Source organism: Canis lupus, chromosome 30, assembly GCF_011100685.1.
Source record: "Canis lupus familiaris isolate Mischka breed German Shepherd chromosome 30, alternate assembly UU_Cfam_GSD_1.0, whole genome shotgun sequence".
NCBI classification, from domain to species: domain Eukaryota; kingdom Metazoa; phylum Chordata; class Mammalia; order Carnivora; family Canidae; genus Canis; species Canis lupus.
Genome location: NC_049251.1, coordinates 11,164,784 through 11,189,194, shown reverse-complemented (window position 1 = coordinate 11,189,194; position 24,411 = coordinate 11,164,784). Strand labels below are relative to the sequence as shown.

Here is a 24,411-nt window from a genome sequence, read left to right as displayed (position 1 = left end):
TCAGGAAAATCCAAGCTGGTCCACTGTGGGAGGCTACCTGCAGCCACCAGGGAAAACTCCTGCCGAAGCCAAGATGCAGGGAGTGGGGCATACTTTTAGCAAACTAGGTGGGGAATATTCCAGCTGCACTGGTTCCTGCAGGTGTCTACATATCTAGGCTGGGGGCAGGGGGATGGAAATGATACCTTAGTACCATTGAATCCATGTAATGTATTACTAGAAAAAAGATACCTCTGTTAAGCAAATGTTTGAAAGCTACTGAACTCACTCTTCTTTTTAGTGGACAAACCTGAGACCCAGAGAGGTAAATTAACTTACTTAAGGTCATATAGTTAGTCTGGAGTAGGCTGATACTCCAGTGCTTTTTTTTCTATGTAGTATTCTCTTGTCATAATGTTAAAATGGTAGTACTTATTGGCTCATGGAACAATTAGATCACAAGATTTGATAAACTCCTAAATTTTTAAAAAAGTTTCTTTTATACTGAAAAATAGCACTAGAAACTAAATACTCTTTTGTGAGTTATCTGCACTAAGAAAGTGGGGGTTATTATTTTTTTTTAAAGAAACCAGTTTCTAGCACAAAGTCTTTTAAAATTACTGTGCTTGGGTTTGTAAGTGTAAAAAAAAAAATGTGGCACAACTGTCAGAGGTTATAAATGACAATACATTATGGAAATAGGCAAGGAAACAAGCAAGGATTTGCCATGGGGAAACAGACATTATATTTTGTTATCAGTTTTGACAAACACCAGCAGTGGTTTATCAATGTTGAAAGGGTAAAATTGAATTCATTAGGCGCAATTTTAATGGTTAGAATAAGTTATATTCTGTAAGAAGTATTTGGTTCTGAAATCCTTCCTTTATTGAAGTTTTTCTAGAAATTACTAGAGTGTGAAAGCGGTACTATATTGGTAATTCTGAGATTGGCTGCAGGACCAATGACTAGGCAGTACATGGTTAGATTGAGCAGAATCTTATTAGAATGCTTTCAGTGGATTTGAATAGTCTTATTTAATAATGGTATAGTGGAAGAAGTGTCCTCTTTGGACTCAGGAGAACTACGTCAATCTTGACTCTGCTTCACACTACCTATGTGACCTTGAATGAGTCACTTTACTTCTATGACTTTATCATTTTTTAAAAAACAATCATTTGGAAAAAGATAGTGATATCTGCTCAGTCTACCTCAGAATCATATGAAGAGAGGAAATGAGAAAATAAAGTACTTTGTAAACTTTATTTTTAATTTTTTTTTAAAGTAATCTCTATACCCAGTGTGAAGCTCAAATGTACAACCCTGAGATCAAGAGTCACATACTCTACTGACTGAGCCAGCCAGGCACCCTTCACTTTGTATCTTTTAAAGTGTTATTCAGCTATAGTCTTTATTATTATTAATAACCTTTGGAATTATGATATACAGGGTTTTTAAAAGTTTTTTCTTCTATTTGGCCACAATTTACTGGCATTCATTTGGCCTCTATTCCATGTCTCTAGTTTTAGGAGGAAGTTTTGCTCCATCCTTAGTCGTCTTTTTCTTTCAAATAGATGACTTTTTTTTCCCACTTCCATCTATTAGAAGAGAGTACTCTGTTAGTTTCCTCTTAGGAAAAGAGGAGTTGGTTTTTATTTTGTACAGCTATTTAGCTTGACAAGCCTGGCAGAAGCATTAAACTTATAAGCTGCATGTAGGTTTTCTTATTTGACGTGGCATTTCTCTTGTAGTTGAGTTTCTTGCCTCCTGCCTTTTCTTGTCCTCTGCTTCCTTTTGATGGGTTTGATACCTATTATGCCTTTACCTTGGTCAACCCCATTTGTTGGTCAGTAGGAGTTCAGGATACCCTATCAAGATATGCTTCGTGGACACAAATGGTACAGTCATTATACTTCAACTCCCCCAGTACTGACAGACAAGAGGAGATTTCATTTGCTGATCTGGCTCCTGTGCCCGAGATGGAGTTAAGGATCTTTGTCAGTTTTTAGAAATTGTAGATATGGGAAACAAGTATTTCTTCTCTGTTGGTAAAATGGAAGAATCTTCTCTTTCTGATACCTAAAGCTGATGAGATTGTCAATTTTAGTGTTATTTCTTTTTCATCCTGGTTAAGAGAGAACATTTTTTATCTGAAGGTTTTCAAAGACATTTCCAGTGGTCACCATCTGTCTTATCAACCTCTTTTAATTCAGGTTAATTGAAAAAAATAAGCTTATGTATTTTAAATATGACTGAGATGAAGGGGTATTTTGGAGAAGTCATATGTAGCATAAAGTACTGTTTATTCTTAGGAGATCGATTTATGCTTTTTTGTTAGACTGTATCATCTGGAGTTATGTTTTAAAAATAACATCTCATTTTAAAAAATTAGAGGCTAGTTTTTTTTTTTTTTAAAGTAAGCTCTAGGGATGACTGGGTGGCTTAGAGGCTGAGCATCTGCCTCTGGCTCAGAGCGTGATCCCAGGGTCCAGGACCAAGTCCCGCACTGGGCTGCCCACGAGGAGCCTGCTTCTCCCTCTGCCTATGTCTCTGCCTCTCTATCTGTGTGTCTCATGAATAAATAAATTAAATCTTAAAAAAAAGGAAGCTCTACACCCAATGTGGGATTTGAACTCACCACCCCAAGGTCTAGAGTCAGATGCTCTACTGGTAGAGCCAGCCAAGTGCCTCTAGAAGCTAGTTTTTAAAAAGTCACTGAATTTAATTCTGATTTAAAACAAAGGAAATACCAGTGTGTCTGTCATTTATTTAGAATTTATTTAGAATGACTGCAAATTATGTTATACTTTTAATTGTAGAATCATGTTGTTTGTGTAGTTAAATAGAAATGACTTATAGGGGTACTGTGTTAAAAGCTAGCATATGGTTATTTAAGGATACATTCTAGTAGGGTCATTTTCTTCACAGCAATTTTTTATTAGATGGGTGGGAAGACAGAGCCTGGAATGCAGTGGATAAAGGTGCCTGTGCCAGTTGAGTTACTCATTGGGAATTCAAAGGTCAGCATGTACTTTAATAATTTTTTAAGAGAAAATCCTATCTTGGCCTAGAAAAATAGATTTCTAAAAATACTATAGGGTTAGCATTCTCACTATACATTATTTTATACTCCATAGTATTGATGTATTATAAACAAAAACAGGGGCACCTGGGTGGCTCAATCAGTTAAACATCTGCCTTTGGCTCAAGTCATGATCTGAGGGTCCTGGGATAGAGCCTGGCGTCAGGCTCCCAGCAGCTTGGGGAGTCTGCTTCTCCTTCTGCCCCTCCCACCCCTGCTTGTGCTCTCTCTTTCTGTCTCAAATAAATAAATACAATCTTTGAAAACAAAACCAAAGCAAAAATGTTGGGTTCCTACAAATAGCCTTGCAATTATAACTGAAACTTAGTACTGAATACTAAATAGATGAGAGATCTTCATAACAAGTAAAACTGGGCGATTTGAACAGCTTGATCAGTGATTTGGCTGGAAATAGAATGACTTCTCTAAAATATCAATTATTAGACTTAATTATAGTGGGCATTATAGGATGGCTTTCATATTTTTCAGTAACCTAATCTTAAATCATATTCTATAATTTGTACCATTTTTGTGATAACCGTGTATTTTGTATTCAGATATTTTACACAAAAATGCACTTTTTACACCTTTTTTTTGTGTGCACTAACATACTTTCAGACGAGTAGGTTCTTTTGCTTAGTACTCTAGGCCATCATTGTGGGCTCTTAAAAAAATGTTTGCTTGTAGGCATATATCTTGTCACCAAGCCAGAGGACTGTAGATTTTAATGGCCGCGTGTGTTTAAACATATCATGCGTAGGCATTAGCAGTTAGAGAAACATTATAGGTATATCTTAAGTCACAGAGTAGATGGTTTTTTAAAAAATTGATTATAAATAGTATTTTAAATGAGCAATTTACGGAAATCTATAGCAAATCCTATTAAGTGAATACAGTGTATATAAGTTAAAGTAATACATAATTCAACCTAGAGTTTTCAAGTTATTGATGTTGTAGTATAAGCAGCTAGGCAAGGTAACCCTTTCTGGAGTAGCAGACAAAAGCCAGAGGTTTATCCAAGGGCAAAAGCCCCATCAGAGAAGACAGAGCCTGCTTTGTTTGGAAGAGGCCCTGGGCCCGGAAACGCTAATGGAACCAAAAACACTAATGGTGTAAGTATATGGATTCCCAACTATAGAAAGGGCAAAATCTTGGGAAAATGGAGATTTCTTTCCAAGTTCAAAGAGATATCTGAAAATATTTAAAAAATACTTTTATATGAATACTCAGTTTTTTAAAAATGGGAAGTTTTGAGAAATTATATTTGAGAAGAAAAGCCTGAAAAGTAATATTTAAAAATCAGGAGGAATAGTTAACATGCTATACTATCTTCTCTCCAAGAATAAAGGGAGTATGGGCAGTCTGGGTGGCTCAGCGGTTTAGCACCTGCCTTCGGCCCAGGGCCTGATCCTGGAGACCCAGGATTGAGTCCTGGGTTGGGCTCCCTGCAAGGGGCCTGCTTCTCCCTCTGCCTATGTCTCTGCCTCTCTCTCTCTGTGTGTCTCATGAATAAATAAATAAAATCTTAAAAAAAAAAAAAGAATAAAGTGAGTATGTAGCTGTTATAACCAAGGCAATATGCAAAGGCTAAATATTATATTCTACCTCTGCATGTGTTTCAGTAATAAAGTATTTTTTCTATAACAGGAAAAGGGGTTTTAGTAGTTCTGTATCTAAATAGGGAAATACCTAAGGTACCACATTTAAAATATTCAGAAATTGTATAAACATAGCCATCATATTTGCTTTAAAAATTCGCCATTTGTCATTGTGTCATATTGGTGCTCATCTATTTTGATGAGTGCCATTCAAGCCAGGGATCCCAGAAGTATGCTGCTACCAAGTAAGCACCTGTCAAACCCAACCCACAGGTCCTGGTGTAGATTCCCGTTCTACTTGCATTTCCAGGAAGAGAGATGTGTTTGAATATTTTCAGGATAACTCTGTTCTCAACAGCTCTCTGGGAGCCTTTCTCTCTCCTGTCGACTGTTTTCTTAGGAACTTCTCTCAACTTCTCCCTTCTACCTGGTGATTTTAGGTCACAGAGATTTAAAAAAAAAGGGTTTTTCCCTTCTCAAAATATTTTTTGGGGGATTCCAATTCCAAAGGAATTGTTTGGTTAAAGATAATCTTCGTGTTAAATTCTGGAAGAATGGAGGAGAATCCAGGGGACTGTTTCATATTTTCCTTATGGAAAACAGTGGATGTAGACTATCCTGAAGGATTACATGCAAGGTGAGAATAAAAGATAATTTAAGCTTTCCAGGAAGCCAGGAGTAAATGGAGACGAAGAGAGTAAATCCAAGTGTAATACAGGAGCCAGAAATAAGCATTTCATTAAAAGCTGCTTAAGTTTTATACTTTTGGTTTCTATTGAATAAAATTAAAGTTGTCTTATTCAGGACTCATGCATTTTCCATGTGAGCTCTCTGAGGCCGGTGATTGCACACAAGCACAGGAAAGATCAAATAGAGCAATTTGAAGTAGTAAGCAATGGGGAGGAGTAGCCTAGGTGATTCTGCAATGATATCGATCAGGGAACAACAGGGAGGGAAGAACCCTTTGAAGTGAAGGAAGCTCGTGGCTGCAGGTGAGGGATACAGATAGAATAACACTTATTTAGTCCGCTTGGCGGAAGAGGAACTAGGGCATTAAGATCTGCACCTAGGAGACAATCAGAAGAGAAAGGATGGGGAGAGGTGGAGTTAAAGTAAAATCTGAACTATCAAAAATGAAGTATCTGAGGAAAAGCAGTGAACTCCAATTCTCTTTGCATTGCCCCAGCCTCCAAGCAAAAATTGCGTCTACAATTTTACATCTTACCTCTAAAATACATTTAAATTGATTCCCGGATTCTGATTGGGCAGTGAAGATACAATTTATGTTTACTTTCAGATAGTGGAGCTGTAAAAATTTTTGTATACCAAATAACTATTCTTGTCATTACTATTATAGTTTCAGTTGTGTTTGCCACCAAAAATAAAATCAGCTCTAACACACAAGAATCAGAGACAAGAATTATAAAATTAATTTTAATTTGGCAAGTTGGTAAGCAAGTCTATATGCATGATTCTCCCACTAATGCTTGTGGGAACTTAAATGGGTGATCTTATATATGTGAAAGAATTTTAAATTCAGAAGGATCCTCATACATAGTCTAGTCTGACTTTAAAATTTTAGAGATTAAGAAAAAGTTGGTATTGACTACATGACAAAATTACTTTTCTTTTAATTGAGAAATCACTTGGAAAGCATGAAACTTAGTTGAAGCTGCTGTATAAACTTTGTCACGGCCTATTCTGTTCTGTTTTTGTTATCTTGATATGAGAGGTGTGCCTTCTAAATGCAGACAGTTTGATCTACTCTAACAGTTGTCCTAAAAGTTAAATAAATTATCCTCTTTTTTCAGTGAAGGGTTGCTTATCTATTTATTGGCTGGTAATAAAGTTTCTAGATGCTTTCCTTGATTAGAAGATTTTACTGTTAATTGATTTATTATCCTCAGTGTGTCTTAGGGGATACATAGAATCAGTGTTCTGCTTTGTTGAACAGACTTTCCCTTGGTGGCTCTACAACAAATTTGAAGTTAAATTCTATTAATGAAATGCCTCATTAAAGTGCTTAGAATGCTTCAGAGAGAGGGGCCTTGAAATGGACATCATTCAGTCATCCCAAAAATATTTATTGAGTATCTTTTATGTGATAGGCATTAGGCCAAGTACAGAATAAAGTCAAGGCCACCAGGATCCAAGTGCTAGGGAAGAGACACCATTGCTGCTGTGCTCCCCATCCTGGACTATGATCGGTGATGTAGGTACTCTTCTTCTCTCTACTGAACGTTTTTCTTAACCTGGGGCTCTAGGCCAATACCGGTTGCTTGGTGGTGGAACCTATTGGCCCTTTTGTGTATTATTATTACCATATTGAAAAGTCCAATTGATAAAGACAGGTTTCTTAGAAAAAAATTGCTAATGAATTATTTGCATTGAAAGATGCTGGGAGATATTAAATGTATCACCATTTGGTTTAGTTGGAATGACTTATTGACTTCCAGAAATATTGACCGAATTTAAATAAAAAACCAACTTAGACGATTTCTCACTTTGGATAAACCTTAATTTCTAACTAAGCAGTAAGAATAGTCACTAGAAGAAAGTAGAAGTATTTATTTAATCTTTGCATACGGAGAACTTTTTAAGCATAAAGATGATGGAAGAAATCAAAAAGGAAAAGATCAAAAGATGTATCTATCACATGAAAATTAAAAATTTCGTGTCAATACATCAAAAACAAAAGCTGGAAGGCAAGCGAAAATTTAGAAGAAAAAATTGCAGCTAATATGGCAAAAGATTAATATCCTTAGGAATAATAATAAAAACTCCTTATATAAACATTAAAAAAGAATCCAATTGCTCAATGAGAATAGTGCCCCCAAATGGACAATACAATTAGAAGTGACAATTTGCTAATGTTTACTTCACCTTCCTTGGTAAGCAAGAAAATGTAAGTTAAAATGAGATGCCGGGTTTTATGATTTTAGGCTAGCGAAAACCAAAAAAAATCCTCAGTTTTATTTATTCATGATTGACCTAGAGAGAGAGGCAGAGACATAGGCAGAGGGAGAAGCAGGCTTCCTGCAGGGAGCCTGATGCGGAACTTGATCCCAGGACCCCGAGATTATGACCTGAGCCAAAGGCAGATGCTCAACCACTAAGCCACCCAGGTGTCCCTGGTATTGTCTTTCTGAGAAGATCGGCAAGTTCACTCCCAGAACCTTCTCTTAAGGTAATGATGAAAAATACAAGAAAATAATTTTTATATCAAGATGTTTTTTATTTTTATTTTATTTTTTAAAAGATTTTATTCATTTATTTATGAGAGAGAGAGAGAGTGTGACAGAGATACAGGCAGAGGGAGAAGCAGGCTCCATGCAAGGAGCCCGATGTGGGATTCGATCCTGGGTCTCCAGGATCACACCCTGGGGTGAAGGCAGCGCTAGACAACTGAGCCATCTGGGCTGCCCTCAAGATGTTTCTTAGAACATTATTTATAATAATGAAAAAAATGAACATATATAAAATAGAAGATTGATTACATAAATGATATGTATGGAATGTTTGTGCTCCCGCCAGAGGCTCTAGGGTAGAATCTATTCCCTGCCTCTTCCAGCTTCTCATGGCTGTGGGCACTCTTTGGCTTATGGCTGCATCAGTGTAATCTTATCACATTGCCTTCTCCTCTTCTGTGTGTAACCTTCCTTTGCCTCTCTTTTTTTAAGATTTATTTTGAGATTATGTGTATGTGAGCATGGTGGAGGAGGGTCAGTGAGAAGGAGAGTCTTAAGCAGACTTCACACTGACCGTGGAGCCCCACTCTAGCAATGTCACGATGCTGAGATCATGACCTGAGCATAAATTAGGAGTCCGTCTCTCAAATTGTGCCACCCAGATGCCCCACCTCCGCCTCTCTTTTGTAAGGATACCTCTGATTACATTTAGGACCTACTGAATAATTCAAAATAATCTCCTGAATATAATTTATCTTTTTTTTTTTTTTTAAGATTTTATTTATTTGGGTGAGAGAGCAGGAGCAGGGGCAGAGAGAGAGGGAGAATCAGACTCCCTGCTGAGCGGGGAGTCTGATGCAGGGCTCTATCCCAGGACTCTGGGATCACGACCAGAGCTGAAGGCAGACGCTTAACTGACTGAGCCACCCAGGTGCCCCTGAACTTAATTTATCTTAATCACATATGTAAAGAGCCTTATCTATAGAAGGTGACATTTAGAGGTCCCAGGAATTAGACCCCATGTCTTTGGGGGAGCACTTATTCAGTCTGTTACGGAAGGTAATACATCAAAATCTTCATGGTGATTTTCTTTGGGTATTATGGTTATGCACAATTTTAATTTTACTTCTCAAATCCTTCTGTCTTCCAGGAAGACTCAGGGAAATATTATTAACTCCGTGAGCTGCTCTTAAACTGCATTAGATATGATTTAAACCTTTACGAATTTCTTGATTATCAGGTCCTCTGCTTAGATGTTTAGAAGGGATTTAAAAATGTTAAAAATATGGGTTTTTCTCTCCTCCAGTTTTATGACAGTTATTAGACTTAGAGGCTGTACCTGACAGTTAAATAGAACTCCTTTATTATTTTTCCTCCCATGGATTGCTTTTAAAAGATTTTTAAAAAGATTTTATTTGAGAGAGAGAGTGCACACATCAGTAGGGAGAGGGACAAAAGGAGGAGAAGGAGAAGCAGACTCCCCATTGAGCAAGGAACCCTATAGAACTTGGGTTCTATCCCAGGAATCTGAGATCATGACCTGAATGGAAGGCAGATGCTTAACAGACTGAGCCTCCCAGGCACACTCCTAAAAGATTTTTAACCAATATACTATATTTAGTACTAATTAGCTTTCCCATTTTAATTAATGAAGGACATATATAAATTTCAATGAGAAATTCTGATCATATTATGAAAATAATTGAATACAAGGTAACCTTAAGACTCAGTGTAGAATTTCCATTGGGCTCTTTGAAATATTGAAAATACCTCATAGATTATCACCATTATTCCCTTTGCAGATAGTCATTTTAACGGATGTTTTTAATTTCTAAATGTCCTGAGAGCCCTAGTTTGAGAATACCCTTAGAATTTACTTCTTGAAATATTTTTAAATGATGCCTTATATCAAGTTATTCTTCTCTTTTATTAAGATGACTGTTTTTTAACAAAATTAATCATTGAATCCAAACTTAAACTTGTAAATTTGTCATCTTTAATAAAATCATTTCTGCCTTTGTCAGGGCCCTTTAACTTTTGGATGCATTCAGAATATGTTTTTGTATTAGTAACTGCCTCAATTTACCTTTCATCTTCAGCTTACCTACCTTGCTTAAACTGGCTTTTAACTTTAGGAAGAAGTAAATGTCCCATTTCATTTTGATGGACAGATAGCAATGTGGTAAAATATTAAGATTTAAAGACAGGAAAGTTCAGCTGTATGTACAAAACAGGATCTCATCCTGTTCTCAGATATGCTAATTCTTGGAGATGTCTTTATTCATTCCCAGCATCATTCTGGATTTTGGGTCCTTCAGGTTGTTGGAAGGTTGAAATTTTGTTCTTATAAAACTGAAGATTTCTGTCTCTAATATTGCTACTGTTGGCTACTACTGAGTCCCTACTTTTCTTTGCTCCTTTGAATTCCCCATGTCCTTAAAGAAGCAAAGCAAACAAGGGGTTTGAATATTAGGTTTGGGACTACATAAAAAATGCTAGCTTGTAGGATAGGGAGGTGAATTTCAATTCTTTAGGTTATTTTGTTTGTTAAAGGTCTGGGTAGCTTTCATAAATCACAATGACTCCTTCCCATATACATATTTTGTTTTACAGTAGAACTATAACATAATAGGAAAAATTTTTTGCCGCAAAGAATAAATGTTGATGTGACCAAGTTTATGGTTTCATTTTTGAGGTTTATTGTATGCTGTAGTATCTAAGTTTCTTCTGTCTTATACATATTGGATAATCTCCATAATTTATCCTGAATAGTATTATTTCAGTGATACTAGCTATTTATAAGTGAACTGAATGGACTTTCCTCAGTATAGGTATAAATATGTACACTGATTGCCTGGGAATTTTAATATTTTTAACTTTTGATTACAGTTAATTATCACTGTCTTTGACTGGAATCCATGTACTTGGAAAATATGCTTGTAAAGCGACCACAAAATAATAGAGTTAAGCAAATCTATAATTTTGAAAAATCTCAGAAGCCTTACAATAAATACTAGAATCTAAGTAGTGGCAAGGATGCCTTTTTTCCCCCCAGTGTGACCAGAGGAGATACCATGAAGATACAGAGGTCAGCTTTTAGGCCCAAACACCATCAGTGGAATTGGGGCTAGGATTCTGTTTTACATAGAATTGTTGGGGTTTTTTTTCTGCACCAATATTTCTTCAACATTTTGAAATATGTATGTTAAGTATGCCTCTTTTAATACTCAGAGGCCAAACGAACTGACTGTAACATCCTTTGGCCATATTGTTTATAAAGCTTGAGAGTCATGAAAATAGGTTTAGAGAATGATTTTCTCCCGAAGAATGAATTACCACAAGTTGAAAACTGGAAACAGCTTTGGAATTGCTATTGAGTTAGGAACTTAGTTGGTATAACAGAAGAGGTGGCACTGAAGTAACATTCTGCTTCTTATTGCATTATACTACATGATATTGCTATGCAAAGGAGAAACAAAAATGTATGTATATATTTCTTGAATTTTTTTCCCTGAAGAGTTTTTCTCATGATTTTCTTGTGTTGTTGGGAGGGATCAATAATATTGTCTTTATTTTTACCAGTGTACCAAAAGGGGATACTGAAAGGAAAATATATGTATCTCAGTATATATCAGTTTTTAAAATAGAATACAATGTTTTATGATAGGGAAAATACACTATTTCCTCTATTGCCCTAAGATTTCTACCATTTTAGCTCCCAGAATGTAGAATGTAACTATTTATTTTTATTTTTTTATTTATTTTTTATTTTTTAGAATGTAACTATTTTGATAAATTCTGTGTTTCAAAACTGTATTGTAAGAGACAACCCAAATATCCATCAATTGATGAAAAGATAAATTATCATACATCAATAAAATGGAACAGTACTCAGCAATAAAAAGGAGCAAACCATTGACATATGCAACAACATGGGTTAATCTAAAATGTATTATGCTAAGTGAAAGAAGCCAGATACAAAAGGGTTACATGCAGTATAATTCTTTTTAATTTTTTATTTAATTTAATTGTTATTTGCATTTATTCTATACAGAATTTACTCCCGGGCCATAAGTTTGTTTCTTCAGTTTCTTCTGGGATATCTTTTTCTTCTGTGCAACCTCCTCTTCTGGTTTAGGAACAATCTGCTCTTTTTAAGTAAGAATCATCTCAATGTGGCAGGGAGAGCTCATGTATGGGTTAATCCAGCCATGAGCCCTGTAGGTTCTATATCGCATCTTGGGGGCTTTGTTCACCTGGATGTGCTCAATGACCAGAGAATCTACATCTAAACCCTTAAGTTCAGCATTACTCTGCATTTTTAAACATGTGCAGTAAAAATTCAGCACTCTTCTTGGGCCACTGACCCTGTGTCCAGCCCCACTGTTTGGCCTGTGCACACCTACCAACTCTACCATTGTAGCAACAGAATGGCACACACTGCTTCTGCAAAGTGACCTCTTTCAGATACTTGGTGGCTTTTCGGATATGCATACCCTTGATGGCCTGGGCAGTTTCACACGTGTTCTTAAAGTGAACCTCAAATCTTAAAGATTTGAACCTCTCGATTTGCATGATTTTGTAGGGTTTTCTGGGTCCAGCAAGTAGTGAACCGTCTCTGGAGGTCACCTCAGGCCACTCGGGAGAAGAGCAGTATAATTCTTTTATATGACGTTCAGGAAAGACAAAAATATATGGACAGAAATCACATCAGTGGTTACCAGGAACTATATATGTGGAGAAGGAATTAACTACAAAAAGAAACAAGACAACTTTTTTAGGTGATAGAAACATTCCTTATCTTTTTTTTTTTTTAAAGATTGTTATTTATTTGTTTTTCTTTTCTTTTTTTAATTCATGAGAGATGCATACAGAGGGAAGCAGAGATACAGGTAGAGGGAGAAGCAGGCTCCATGCAGGGAGCCCGATGTGGGACTCGTTTCCGGGACTCTGGGATCACACCCCGAGTCAAAGGCAGACACTCAACTGCTGAGCCACCCAGGTGCGCGTATTTCTTTATTTGAGAGAGAGAGAGAGAGAGAGAGAGAGAGAGCGAGCGTGCGCACAAACACGAGTGGTAAAGGGAAAGGAAGAAGACGACTCCCCACTGAGCAAGGAGCCTGATGCAGGGCTCTATCCCAGGACCCTGGGATCATGACCTGAGCTGAAGGCAGATGCTTGACCAACTGAGCTACTCTGGCTCCCTGAAAGCATTCTGTATCTTGATTATGGTAGTGGTTATATGACTGTAGCATTTATCAAAACATTTCACTTAAAAAGGGTGAGTTTACATTTTGTAAATTGTACTGCATTAAATCTGACCAAAAGTTATGTTCTACTGAGTGGGTTTTCATCAAATATTAATTTACTGGAATTCAATTAATACTTGCTACCTGCTAACTACTAGCTTATTGTATCAGAGTTTTTATTTATTTATTTATTTATTTATTTATTTATTTATTTATTTATTTATTTATTTAAAATATTTTATTTATTTATTCATGAGAGACAGAGAGAGGCAGAGAGAGAAGCAGGCTCCATGCACAGAGCCTGACATGGGACTTGATCCTCCATCTCCAGGATCACGCCCTGGGCCGAAGTCAGCGCTAAATCACTGAGCCACCCGGGCTGCTCTGTATCAGAGTTTTTAGCTGCAAGCAACAGAAACTGACTTTAGCTGACTTAAACAGAAATTTATAGAAAAGACATGATTGACTTAGAAAATTTATAGGAAGAATGCAGAGCAAGGTTGGAAAATGGACAATACCAACAGAGGCTAGGGAGCACCCAGAATCCAGCATAACACTGTAGAGCCTATTGGGAAAGTGTACTGCTGCCTCTTCCTATGAACTCTGGATGCCATAGCTTGTCCCACTGTCACCAAGGGTCCTGGGAATGAGGCATCAGTGTCACATTGCTGCCAGTTCTGCCCCTCTGCACTTGATATTAGTGCTGCAACTGTCTTAACTGCTTGCATCTGGCACTAGAATGTATTCTTAGTCCCCGCTTCTTTACTCTAACAGCTTTAGAGTCAAGGTCTAGGATAGGAATGTCTAATATGCCAAGCTCAAGTCCTATGCTAGCTGCAAGGGAGACTGGAAGAATGTCTGATATTTTCAGTTTCTGCCAGTATCTCCCACCAAGACTCCTAGATAAGGCAGTACATACACTGGGCAGAAAAGTCCATGATATATATATATATATCATGTATATATATACACACACACACACATCAAAATAAGAGATTTATTTATTTATAAAAATATTTTTTTAAATTTATTTATTTATTTATGATAGTCACAGAGAGAGAGAGAGAGGCAGAGACATAGGCAGAGGGAGAAGCAGGCTCCATGCACCGGGAGCCCGACGTGGGATTCGATCCTGGGTCACCAGGATCACGCCCTGGGCCAAAGGCAGGCGCCAAACCACTGTGCCACCCAGGGATCCCTATAAAAATATTTTATTTATTTATTCAGGAGAGACCCAGAGAGAGAGAGAGAGAGAGAGAGAGAGGCAGAGACATAAGCAGAGGGAGAAGCAGGCTCCATGCAGGGAGCCTGATGTGGGACTTGATCCCAGACTCCAGGATCACGCCCCGAGCCGAGGGCAGGCGCTCAACCACTGAGCCACTCAGGCATCCCAGAAGAGTTTTAAAACTTACTTTATATAGCCCTTATTCTGTTTGTGAATAGGCCAGCATTCTGTTAATTTTTATTATTGTATGATGCTATTTATGAGTGTGTCACAGTCCAGCTTCATAGATGATCTTTGATCTTTAGGCTGATTTTTAAAAGACGTTGTAATTATCTTTTCCTTAGAGCAGTTTTAAGTTCACAGCAAAATTGAGAGGAAGGCAGAAAGATTTCCCATACTCAAGCATAGGTGCCTCCATTATTTAGGCTGATTTTAGTTTGAAGAATGGTTCTGAATCTGCAGAGAATGACCAGTAATATGTACTTTGTGCATGGCAAGTCAGTAGATGTTAATTCCTCAAAGTTAGGAAAAGTATTTTTTAAGACAAAAATGTACTTAAGATACAAAAACAGTACACTAAAAGAATGTACCATGATAAAGTGGGGGAATCTGATGCTAGGTTTTTCCCTGAGAAATGTAAAGTAGACTATAATATCAGAAAGTCAAATGAGAAAATCCTGGGCTTGACTTCTCAGAATCTTCTGAGATGATGATATGTAAGTAAGGATGTTCAGGGAAACCAAAGAAACACCATTACATGGAAGGAAGTGAGGATAGTGACAAGCAGGAAAGAGAGAAACCTCTTGTCTTTAGTTTGTCTTTGTTCCATTTGTCTTGCTTTGCCAAGAGGTGGTGCAGAGGTTAAGGAGCAGCATAAAATGGAGCACAGATTTGGAAGACTTCCTCTTGCTAGCAGAAAGGCAGAAATAATATAGGGTTAAAAATGGATGATGATGTCTATCAACATTTAATTTGGCTCATATGGAATGAAGGAGCAGCACTTGACTAGGCAACATTCAGGACCTCTGACTGGCTGTGCAACAAGGAAAGTGGACTTGTTAAAAATCTTAGCACAGCAAAGAAAGGAGAGGGAGACCGCTAGCAGCCTTTTACCTTTGCCTGAGACCTAGCAGAAGTGACTCACTAGACATTCACTTCTCTTTCAGATCGGTAAAGAATGGACACTTGGGCATTCTGCTTCGATCTGATTATCAAATGATAGAATATCCATATGCACCGAAGTCAGGTTCTTAGCAGCTCCATTTTGGATAGTCCCAAATGAGATTGATAAATAAGTAATAGGACTCTAGAGCAGTTACCAAATGGACATAAGAGGTAGGGAAATTTGCTATGAAGTGATTAAAAGAAACAATGTATTGAATCTGTTAAAGCCAAAGAAGTACATCATTGTCAAAATCAACACTTATCTACTTATTCAGAAAGTATTTATTGAGTGTCCACCTACTCTGTTCCAGGCACTAGTCATGTACAGAGGGTACAGCAAGGAAGGCAAACTATTGTCTGCCCTGAGGAGTTGACGGTCTACCAAGAAGTAGACACACTGAGTACAATCAAGAAATGCTATGTGCTTTCCCTAACATCCTGAGAGACTCCAGTATAATTTAAGCTCTGAAGATGGGGAGCCTTGGGGAACATAGGAGTCTTGAGACAAGAACATGAGATTTTCAGCCTGGAGGCAGGGAAAAAACTATGGCTTTAGAGAAAATGACAAAATCTAAAATTGGCAAACTGTAATAAAAGAAAGGTAGCAGAGAGGAGAAATTCAGTGTTAGGCAATGAAATGTAAATACAATGTATTTATTCAGTGTAATACAATGAAATGTAAAGACAATGAAAAAGAGACAAATATAAAAAAAGAAGTTAAAATACTGCCTATGTGTTGGATAAAGAAATGAAATCTTATTAAGGTTAAGTCGCTTTCTCAGAATCACAGAGCCAGTGATGCCGAGGATTAGATTCTAGGTCAGTTGATTTTCAGAGTCTAAATTCTTAACCATTACACATTACTGCCCCTTAAAATCAACAAGAAGTATGGTTCTGTACAGTCGTTTAAAAAAATTCTTGTCAATCTTATTTCTTAGTGATGTATTTGTTGTTAGTTTCATTATGTTTTTTGTTTGTGCTTTGTACCTTATGCTTTTTTTTTTTTTTCATATATGGATAGGTCAGTTATGTAGTTTCTGAAACCTTACCTTAATCCTGATTTTCTAAATGTTTCTGAAATGTCCCAGGTACAATGGCAGTACTATGTTTACCAGCATTTGTCTTTATTTTTTTTAACAACTATAGTGAAGGTTTATTTTTAAATAATTATGGAATTTGTTCAGGGATACGTAGTGTGTGTACATGAATATTCTAATTTTTTTCAATTTAATCATGTGATATATAAATCTATGCATTACAACAGTGTAATCAACATATGCTGGTTGATTTTTCACTTTAAGGACAAGACCAAAATCAAAACCTTTGAACTTATACTTTGCAAACTGAAAGAATCAAATAGCTACAATTCTAAAATAGCATCAATAAATCCAGTATTGGGCAGTCCCGGTGGCGCAGCGATTTAGCGCCACCTGCAGCCCAGGGTGTGATCCTGGAGACCCGGGATCGAGTCCCACGTCAGGCTCCTTGCATGGAGCCTGCTTCTCCCTCTGCCTGTGTCTCTGCCTGCCTCTCTCTCTCTCTCTCTGTGTTTCTCATGAATAAATAAATCTTAAAAAAAAAATAAATCCAGTATTTTTCTTGTATCAACAGGCTATACTGAAACAAGGTAAAATATAAATACCCTACGCTGTACTTAATTTGAAGTGTTACCACTGAAATCAATTACAGATGTTTATTGTGAGATGCTACTATGAAGGTTGTAGACTCAAATGCTGATAATGGTAATCAAAATTAAATTTATGGGATACCCAGAAAACAGGCTGAATTGAAACCCATACAATTTTAAAATACTCATAAACAACAATTTTTGAAAGACATATAGAAGGCTATTGTTTTCATATAAATTGGGAGTTTTAAAATCGTCTCCATTTAGTGCTTCAATTGTCACATAGTCATAAACCAAAGACTAAATCATTTAAATGATCACAAATACTATTTAGGCAAAAATTCTCATTTGTCAGTACTTTTAATGTTGTATACATCAAATTATAGTAAAAAGATGACTATAAACAACATGCAGCCCCTCTATTTTCGTGAAAATGACAGATTACAGTAAACCGAGTTTATATTCCATCCAGTGTGGTTCTCCCATTTAGTTCACTTTGTGATGTGTCATTAAGAATATCTTCGAATCCAATAGTCTCATCATTACCCCTTAAAATACCCAATGAAAGGTTTGAGCTTGGAAGAGATGGAAGATGCTGAACCTGCTGAACCCCACCCTTGAATTCCATTTGTAATTTTAGTGGAGCAAACAGACCCTGGATGTTTCTTAGTGTAGAAAAATTCACTTTATCTTGGTTGAGCTGGAAATTTTTTTCTGATAATTCAAGAGGATGACTGGGCAAAAGTTCATTTTTCACACAAGGGAGACCTTTTCGAAGAAGATCATGCTGTTCCAAAGGTCCACTTGCTGAAAGTTCAGTAACTGGAATACTGTCCTTCAGCTGAGATCCAAGTCCTCCGACATTCATCTTCACTTGCTCTGTGAACAGCTGCTCGGCCCTATTATCATCAGCCAGCCCCGCTGCTCACTTCGTTTCCACCAGCATTTGTCTTTTAAAAATAACAGTTTTATTGAGATAATTTACTGACTTCTTACTAAATTGAGATAATTTACTAACTTGTCTTTTATTGAGCTTCTTTACTAATGTACAGTTCACCCTTTTAAGGAGTACAGTGAACTCGTTTTTATATGTTCACAAAGTTCTTCAACTATTACCACTCTCTATTTTTAGAGCATTTTCACTACTCCCAAAAGAAATTCTCTACCTGTTAGCGGGCACTATTCACTTCCTCCTACCACTAGCCCATGACAACTACTAATCTAATTTCTGTGCCTATAAGTTAGTCTATTTGGGACATTTCACGTAGATGGAACCATATTGTATGTAGCCTTTTGTGAATGACCTCTTTCAGTAGCATTGTGTTTCCGAAGTTCACTCATGTACCACGTGTCACTCCTTCATTCCCTTTTTAAAATATTGTGGTAAAACACATAAAATTTACCATCTTAATTTTTAAGTGCACAGTTTTGTGATATTAGATACATTCACATTAGTGTGCTTCATTCCTTTTTATTGCTGAGTAGTAATCCATCGGATGGATATACCACATTTTGTTTATCCCTCATCATTTGATGCATTGTGGATTATTTCTACTTGGCTGTATTTTTTTTTTAGAGATTTTATTTATTTATTAGAGAGAGTGCAAGCAAGCACAAGCAGGGGGAGTGGCAAGCTCCCCCTGGAGCAGGGAGCCTGATATGGAACTTGATCCCAGGACTCTGGTATCATGACCGGAGCTGAAGGCAGGAACTTAATGGACTGAGCCACCCGACACCCATATGTTTTAGCTGTTAATGAACATTTGCCTGCTAGCATTTACTTTTAATCTGAAATGCCTCAATCATTATAAGGAAGAAAGGATTTTGAATTTGTATTTTCAGTGAACTCTTAGACCAATGAAGTATTACTGCTGTGCTTCTGGGAAATCTACTTCTTTTGGCCTCTGCGAAGGTGGCCTTATCCCCATTTGTAAGACGAGAAGACTATATATAGCTCAAAGTATTGTGAAAAGGAGTATGTCACATTTAAGACTAGTAAAAGTTAAATGATTTCCACATGGCAGGCATCGGGGATAGAAGTTGGTTTTCAAAGAGGAAGGAAAGAAAAAAGAAGGATGCTTGGGCAGTTGCAGATGGAAAGTTGAAGTTTATCTTTGGGCTTCACCTAGTTTCCTTCCTCTTCCTATTGGCATCCCTTGTTCCCTCATTGCCAGAGCTTTCTTGCTACCCCATCATAGCAGTTCCAGTTGGTCCTTCCCTTCTTCACTTTCCCTCAAAACTATCTGTTTGGTATGATTAAGTATCAGCTTACTTTGTACCACCCATGTGACCAATAAACCTGTGTTGCTTAGTTTGCTTTTTTTTTTTTTTTTTTTTTGGTGATGGGAGAAGTATGTGTTTACTTGTTAACCCAAATCAATTTGTAGATGATGGAATGCCTGGTAATCTAAGAGAGTTTGAAGCAGGGCATTCACATCATTCAACCTACTGCACCTATTTAAAAAAAGACATTTGGTATACAGAAAGAAAGAGGGGGAGTGTGAGGTTCTTACAGCCTTTCAAGGAATTGTCTCTACCTTAAAATCCCAGGAAGGAATGCTGGAATATGAGAGTCATGATGGTAATAGCTCACTACAAAGGCAGAGAAAAAAACCTCTCAGCTGAATGCCATTTCCTAAGGAAATAGTCATTGTAGAAGAAAGTATGGAGTAGGGGACAGTTTTGGAGCTTAAGACATTTAGGTAGAAGCAGAGTCAGATGAGGTTAGTACCATCTCTGATGGAGGGAGAAATTGGCCACTGAATACCATCCCACTGCACTCCTGGTGATTACCAATGGTAGTAATATATACAATCACTTATTGTTTGTTTAATTACCATGCATCACAACAATGATTATGCATTGTCAAATTATTGTGTTTTATTAGAAAACTGTACTTTCATAGTTAGGTACATTGCTCAATTACTCTCAATAGAAAACATTGATAAGTATAGTATTAGGTGAGACTTTGTGGCACTTTTTAAGTCACAGCATTCTTTTTAGTAGTCATTTAAAGGAGCAATGTGGTGGCCCTGTAGGTGTTAGAGTGGAAGCCAAGATCCCAATCTAAAAAGACTTATGATTTGTTAGGTGAATATCCGATCACCATAATAAACTGTACTAAGTATCCAGAGGTATAGGCAGAACACGTTGGGAACACTTAGCTCAGGATGAGTGTGGTGGGGGAAAGCTTTCTGGCAGAAGTAACAGTTGAACTGTCTTGAATGACAAGTAGGAATTCGTTGGGCACAGAAATTGGAGGAGCTGAGGGATATTATAGGTAGAAGGAATAGCATGAGCACAGATAGAGGCTTCTTTACCTACTTTTATTACTGACTTGGAGAGAGACCAGTAAGCATCCATGGATGGGAAAGGAGATATAAAATAATACACTTGATCCTGCTGACAGAGAGCACATGGTTCACTTACTGGAGATGCATTTATTCTTTTGTGCCACCACCAGGGTGTCATTTAGTGAATTACCTGCCTCTTTCATTGTACAATATGGCACACTAGTGGCTTGATAAAATTAATGCACCCCCAACAACAATTTACTTTCTTAAAAAAAAAAAAAACACAAAACACTAAAACAATCAGGGCCACTAAGTTGCTATGCCTTCTTTTAGCTGGTTATATAGGTGTTTTTTAAAAAGTTAAAACAAAAATATAGGGCAGCCCAGGTGGCTCAGCGGCTTAGTGCTGCCTTCAGCCCACGGCCTGATCCTGGAGACCTGGGATCGAGTCCCACATTGGGCTCCCTGCATGGAGCCTGCTTCTCCCTCTGCCTGTGTCTGTGCACCCCCACCCCGTGTCTCTCATGAATAAATAAATAAAATCTTTTAAAAAACCGCACAAAAAATATAAAGGGAATTTTATGGACAAGGAACCTTCAAATAAAATGCTTAGATATATTCTTAGGTCTCATAAAAATATGATTAGCGAGTGACAGAAATTAGTTTGAAAAGCTTCATTCAAACCAAAATGTCCAACAATAGGGGATATGCATAATAAATTATAGTATATAATCAGATACTATCCCACTTTATTTTTTGTTGTTTTTGGCAGATACTTTTCTGCTTTAAACATGAAGTTATAGAAGAATGTTATGACATAAGAAGATGCTCACCATGTTGTTAAACATCAAAAAGTCATCTACAGAATGGTCAGTGAATAACAGGGTATCACTTTTGCTGGAATGTTTACCTGGTAATCTCCAGGCCTTAGTAGCATAGGAAAATAAAATAGGTCCTCTTTACATTTTCCAAATGATAATAACTCATACTGATCATCCCCTTCCAACCTATCAAATTTGGGTCCATTCTATGAAACTTCCCCAGTTACTTCTGAGGGACCTAAATATCAGCAATGGCTACCATGAAGTGCCAGCCATGTTATTCATCTTTGGCTTACTTTTATTGAGAGATGGTGTACTTGATGAGCTTCACTGAAGCTACTGTAGACAACCTCAGCGTCTTGCCAGAGAAGCTGCCTCCTGAGTCCATCAAAGTCCTTAATTTTGGGTTGACAGAGTGGTGGTGGGCTCTATTTAGAGGTGGGAAAAAATGGCTTCCTCCTTATATCTGGGCCATCCTTTGCTACTTGGGCTTTGAAGCAAGCATAAAATCCATAGACTGACTGCCGAAGTCCTACACTTCTCTAACTGCTGGTCTTCATCCTTTATTTACAAGGGTTCAAACCTGGCAGATTAAAGAAGTTGCCATGTTCCCCAATCTAACCTGAGGCTTCCTTTGATTTCACTCTAGATGGATGGCACCATGATCTGCCTCACTCACTGCTCAGGCCAGAAAGCTGAGAGGCTTTCGAGACTCCTCCTGTTCCTTCATATTTGGCCTCCCAGTCCTTTGTATTCTTCTGTCTTGCTATCTTGGAAATATATTCATCCCTTTTGGTTCCACTGCCTCTCAGAATTCAGACTTGAATTTTTCAGCTGGGTTATATGTATAACCTCCTAATCCTTCCTGAAGCTTCCAGTCCTTCTTTCCCTCTGATTAGCCTTCATACTCTGTAAGCATGGAATACATAGTCTTTTATGGTCTAGCCGTGGTATATCTCCATTCTTTCTCCTGTCATGCAGTCTTCCTTCTAGGTACCTTATCTGATGTTTCTATTCTGCCACACATCTGTGGCCTTTTTTTCTTGTGGCAAAATATATATTACATAAAATTGACCACTTTAAAGCATATAACTTGGGCATCTGAGTGGCTCAGTCAGTTGGGTGTCCCACTCTTGATTTTGGCTCAGGTCAGGATCTCAAGGTCGTGAGATTGAGCCCCTCTTGGGGCTCTGTGCTGGGCATAGAGTCTGCTTGGGGTTCTCTCTCTCCTCCCCGCCCGCCATTTGCTTGCTTACTCTCAAAAAAAAAAAAGGTCAAAAGTAAAGTGTACAATTCAGTGGCATTAAGCATATTCATAATGTTGTGTAACTAGCACCGCTCTTTATTTTCAGAACCTTTCATTATCTCAAACCAAACATCTGTGTTTTTTTACATACAGCTTCTCTCTGAATGGAATGCCCTGCCCCCACACTCCCACCCCTGTTCCTCCTAAGGATCTCTCCAGACTTGATTCTAATGCCATCTTGGCATTTGAGTCTGTGGAACTTTCCCTGATTATTCTAAACTTGAGTTAAGTGTTTTGTTTTGTTTTTTTTTTTGTTCTCCCATGCTACCCTGGATGTATTCCTATCATGATGCATCTATGATGTTATGATTGTAGGTTTATGTGGCTTTCTCCCACTAGACTTTGAAGTCTTTGAATGAACGGTCTGAGTCTTTTATCTCTGCATCCTTAGCTTCTAGCACTGTACCTGCTGTGAATAAATGATTGGATTCAGCTTCCTATCAGCTATGCAAATTAGTACTTGCTCATGTGCTAGCATTGACTGAAAATCAGGTAGCAGGTCTAAAAGAAATTTCATAAATATAGGCTCTTTCCCCTTTCCATTAGATATTTATGGAATTTTGTTTTTGAGGACTGCTTTGAGTATGTAATTTCTCGGGTAGTTGCACATAGTTGCCTATATATATGACTTTAGTAGTGATGAGCTGAGTTAGGAGTGTACAGTAAGCGAGAGGGACAAAGATCAGAAAGAGTAAAAATTTAGCAAAATGCTGAAAGTGTGTGGTCTTAAATATCCAGAATAGTGAGTTTTCAAGACTGCTTTGTCAGGTTACAAAAGAAATAAAGTATTATTTCAGTGCTATTGAATGGAAAATCAGGGAAAAGGCATTGGAATAAATCAAGGTACTAGACGGAACTTAAAGGCACAGCAATTTTTTTCCTCTTCTGTTAAAACTTTTTTCTCCCTGAGAACAGGAAAAAAGATGGGGATAGTTTTTAAAAGACAGAGCTGCTACTAAGTTGTTTTTGGAGCCCCTAACTTCACACAATAGTGGTTCAGTGTTTCACTTCTGGTTACACTTCACCCTCATGTGGGATGCTGAATTTGTCAACAGGGGTGGGATAGAAGCTTTACAATTCCTAGAATAAAAATTAGGTATGGCGGTCTATCATCCATAAACGTTTCTTTCACTTCCTTTTGCCTTAAATTGAGTGAACTAAAATCCTAAGCACACCATTTAAAATCCTGTTCAGCCAGCTGCTCAACTGGAAAGGTCAATCTTCATCACTCCATTTACACTGAACAAACATATTTGTGGCAGCAAGAGAAGAGATCTGAATCAAGAAAAAAAAAAAGCATTACATTAAAGTGATTCAATTGTCTAATCAGACATATGACTTGAACATAATTTGAAGGGTCCTTGAAGTTTCTTTTTTTAAAGGCTTGGAATCAGAAATTTGCAACTGACACAACATGAGTCATGCAGATCTGGTTGAAGTTCCTGCATTTTCTTTTTCTTTCAACTCCTGGATTATATTCCTTCATTTTCTTTCCTATTTGGAGTCTAGTAAAGAAAGGAAGTGAGAGTAATTCAAAGTGGAATTAGATTGTACATTTGCATATTGCGGAGCTAGTGGTATTTTGGATTTACAATTTATGATATAAATGATGTAGCAGTAATTGTTTTTCACCAACACATTTAGAAATTTCTGTTTCATCTCCTTGAAAAAGTAGTAGCTTGGAGTGTGGTGTACCTGATTAGGACTTTTTAAAGTCATCCTGTTACTTAGATTTTTTTTTTAATCTTTAAATGCTGATAAAACAACCAAATTGTTTGAAGTTGCCTGCCTCTAAGATTTTAGTCTTGAATCATCTGGTAGTTTAGAATCACATTGAGTATTAATGTAACTGAAAGTCTTTTTGCTCCCCAAATATGTCATT

General features: G+C 37.3%; 2 protein-coding genes across 6 annotated transcripts in view; one reads left to right on the top strand and one right to left on the bottom strand.

Moving 5' to 3' along the window:
• The window catches only part of FRMD5 (FERM domain containing 5), a 310,915-nt gene that overhangs the window by 21,128 nt on the left and 265,376 nt on the right, over window positions 1-24,411 (top strand). The window lies entirely within an intron of this gene.
• On the bottom strand, window positions 17,567-18,006 carry LOC100684844 (proteasome maturation protein-like). The gene has a single exon (XM_038580270.1). The coding sequence runs from the start codon at window positions 17,975-17,977 to the stop codon at window positions 17,567-17,569; it is 411 nt and encodes a 136-aa protein (XP_038436198.1). The 5' UTR covers window positions 17,978-18,006.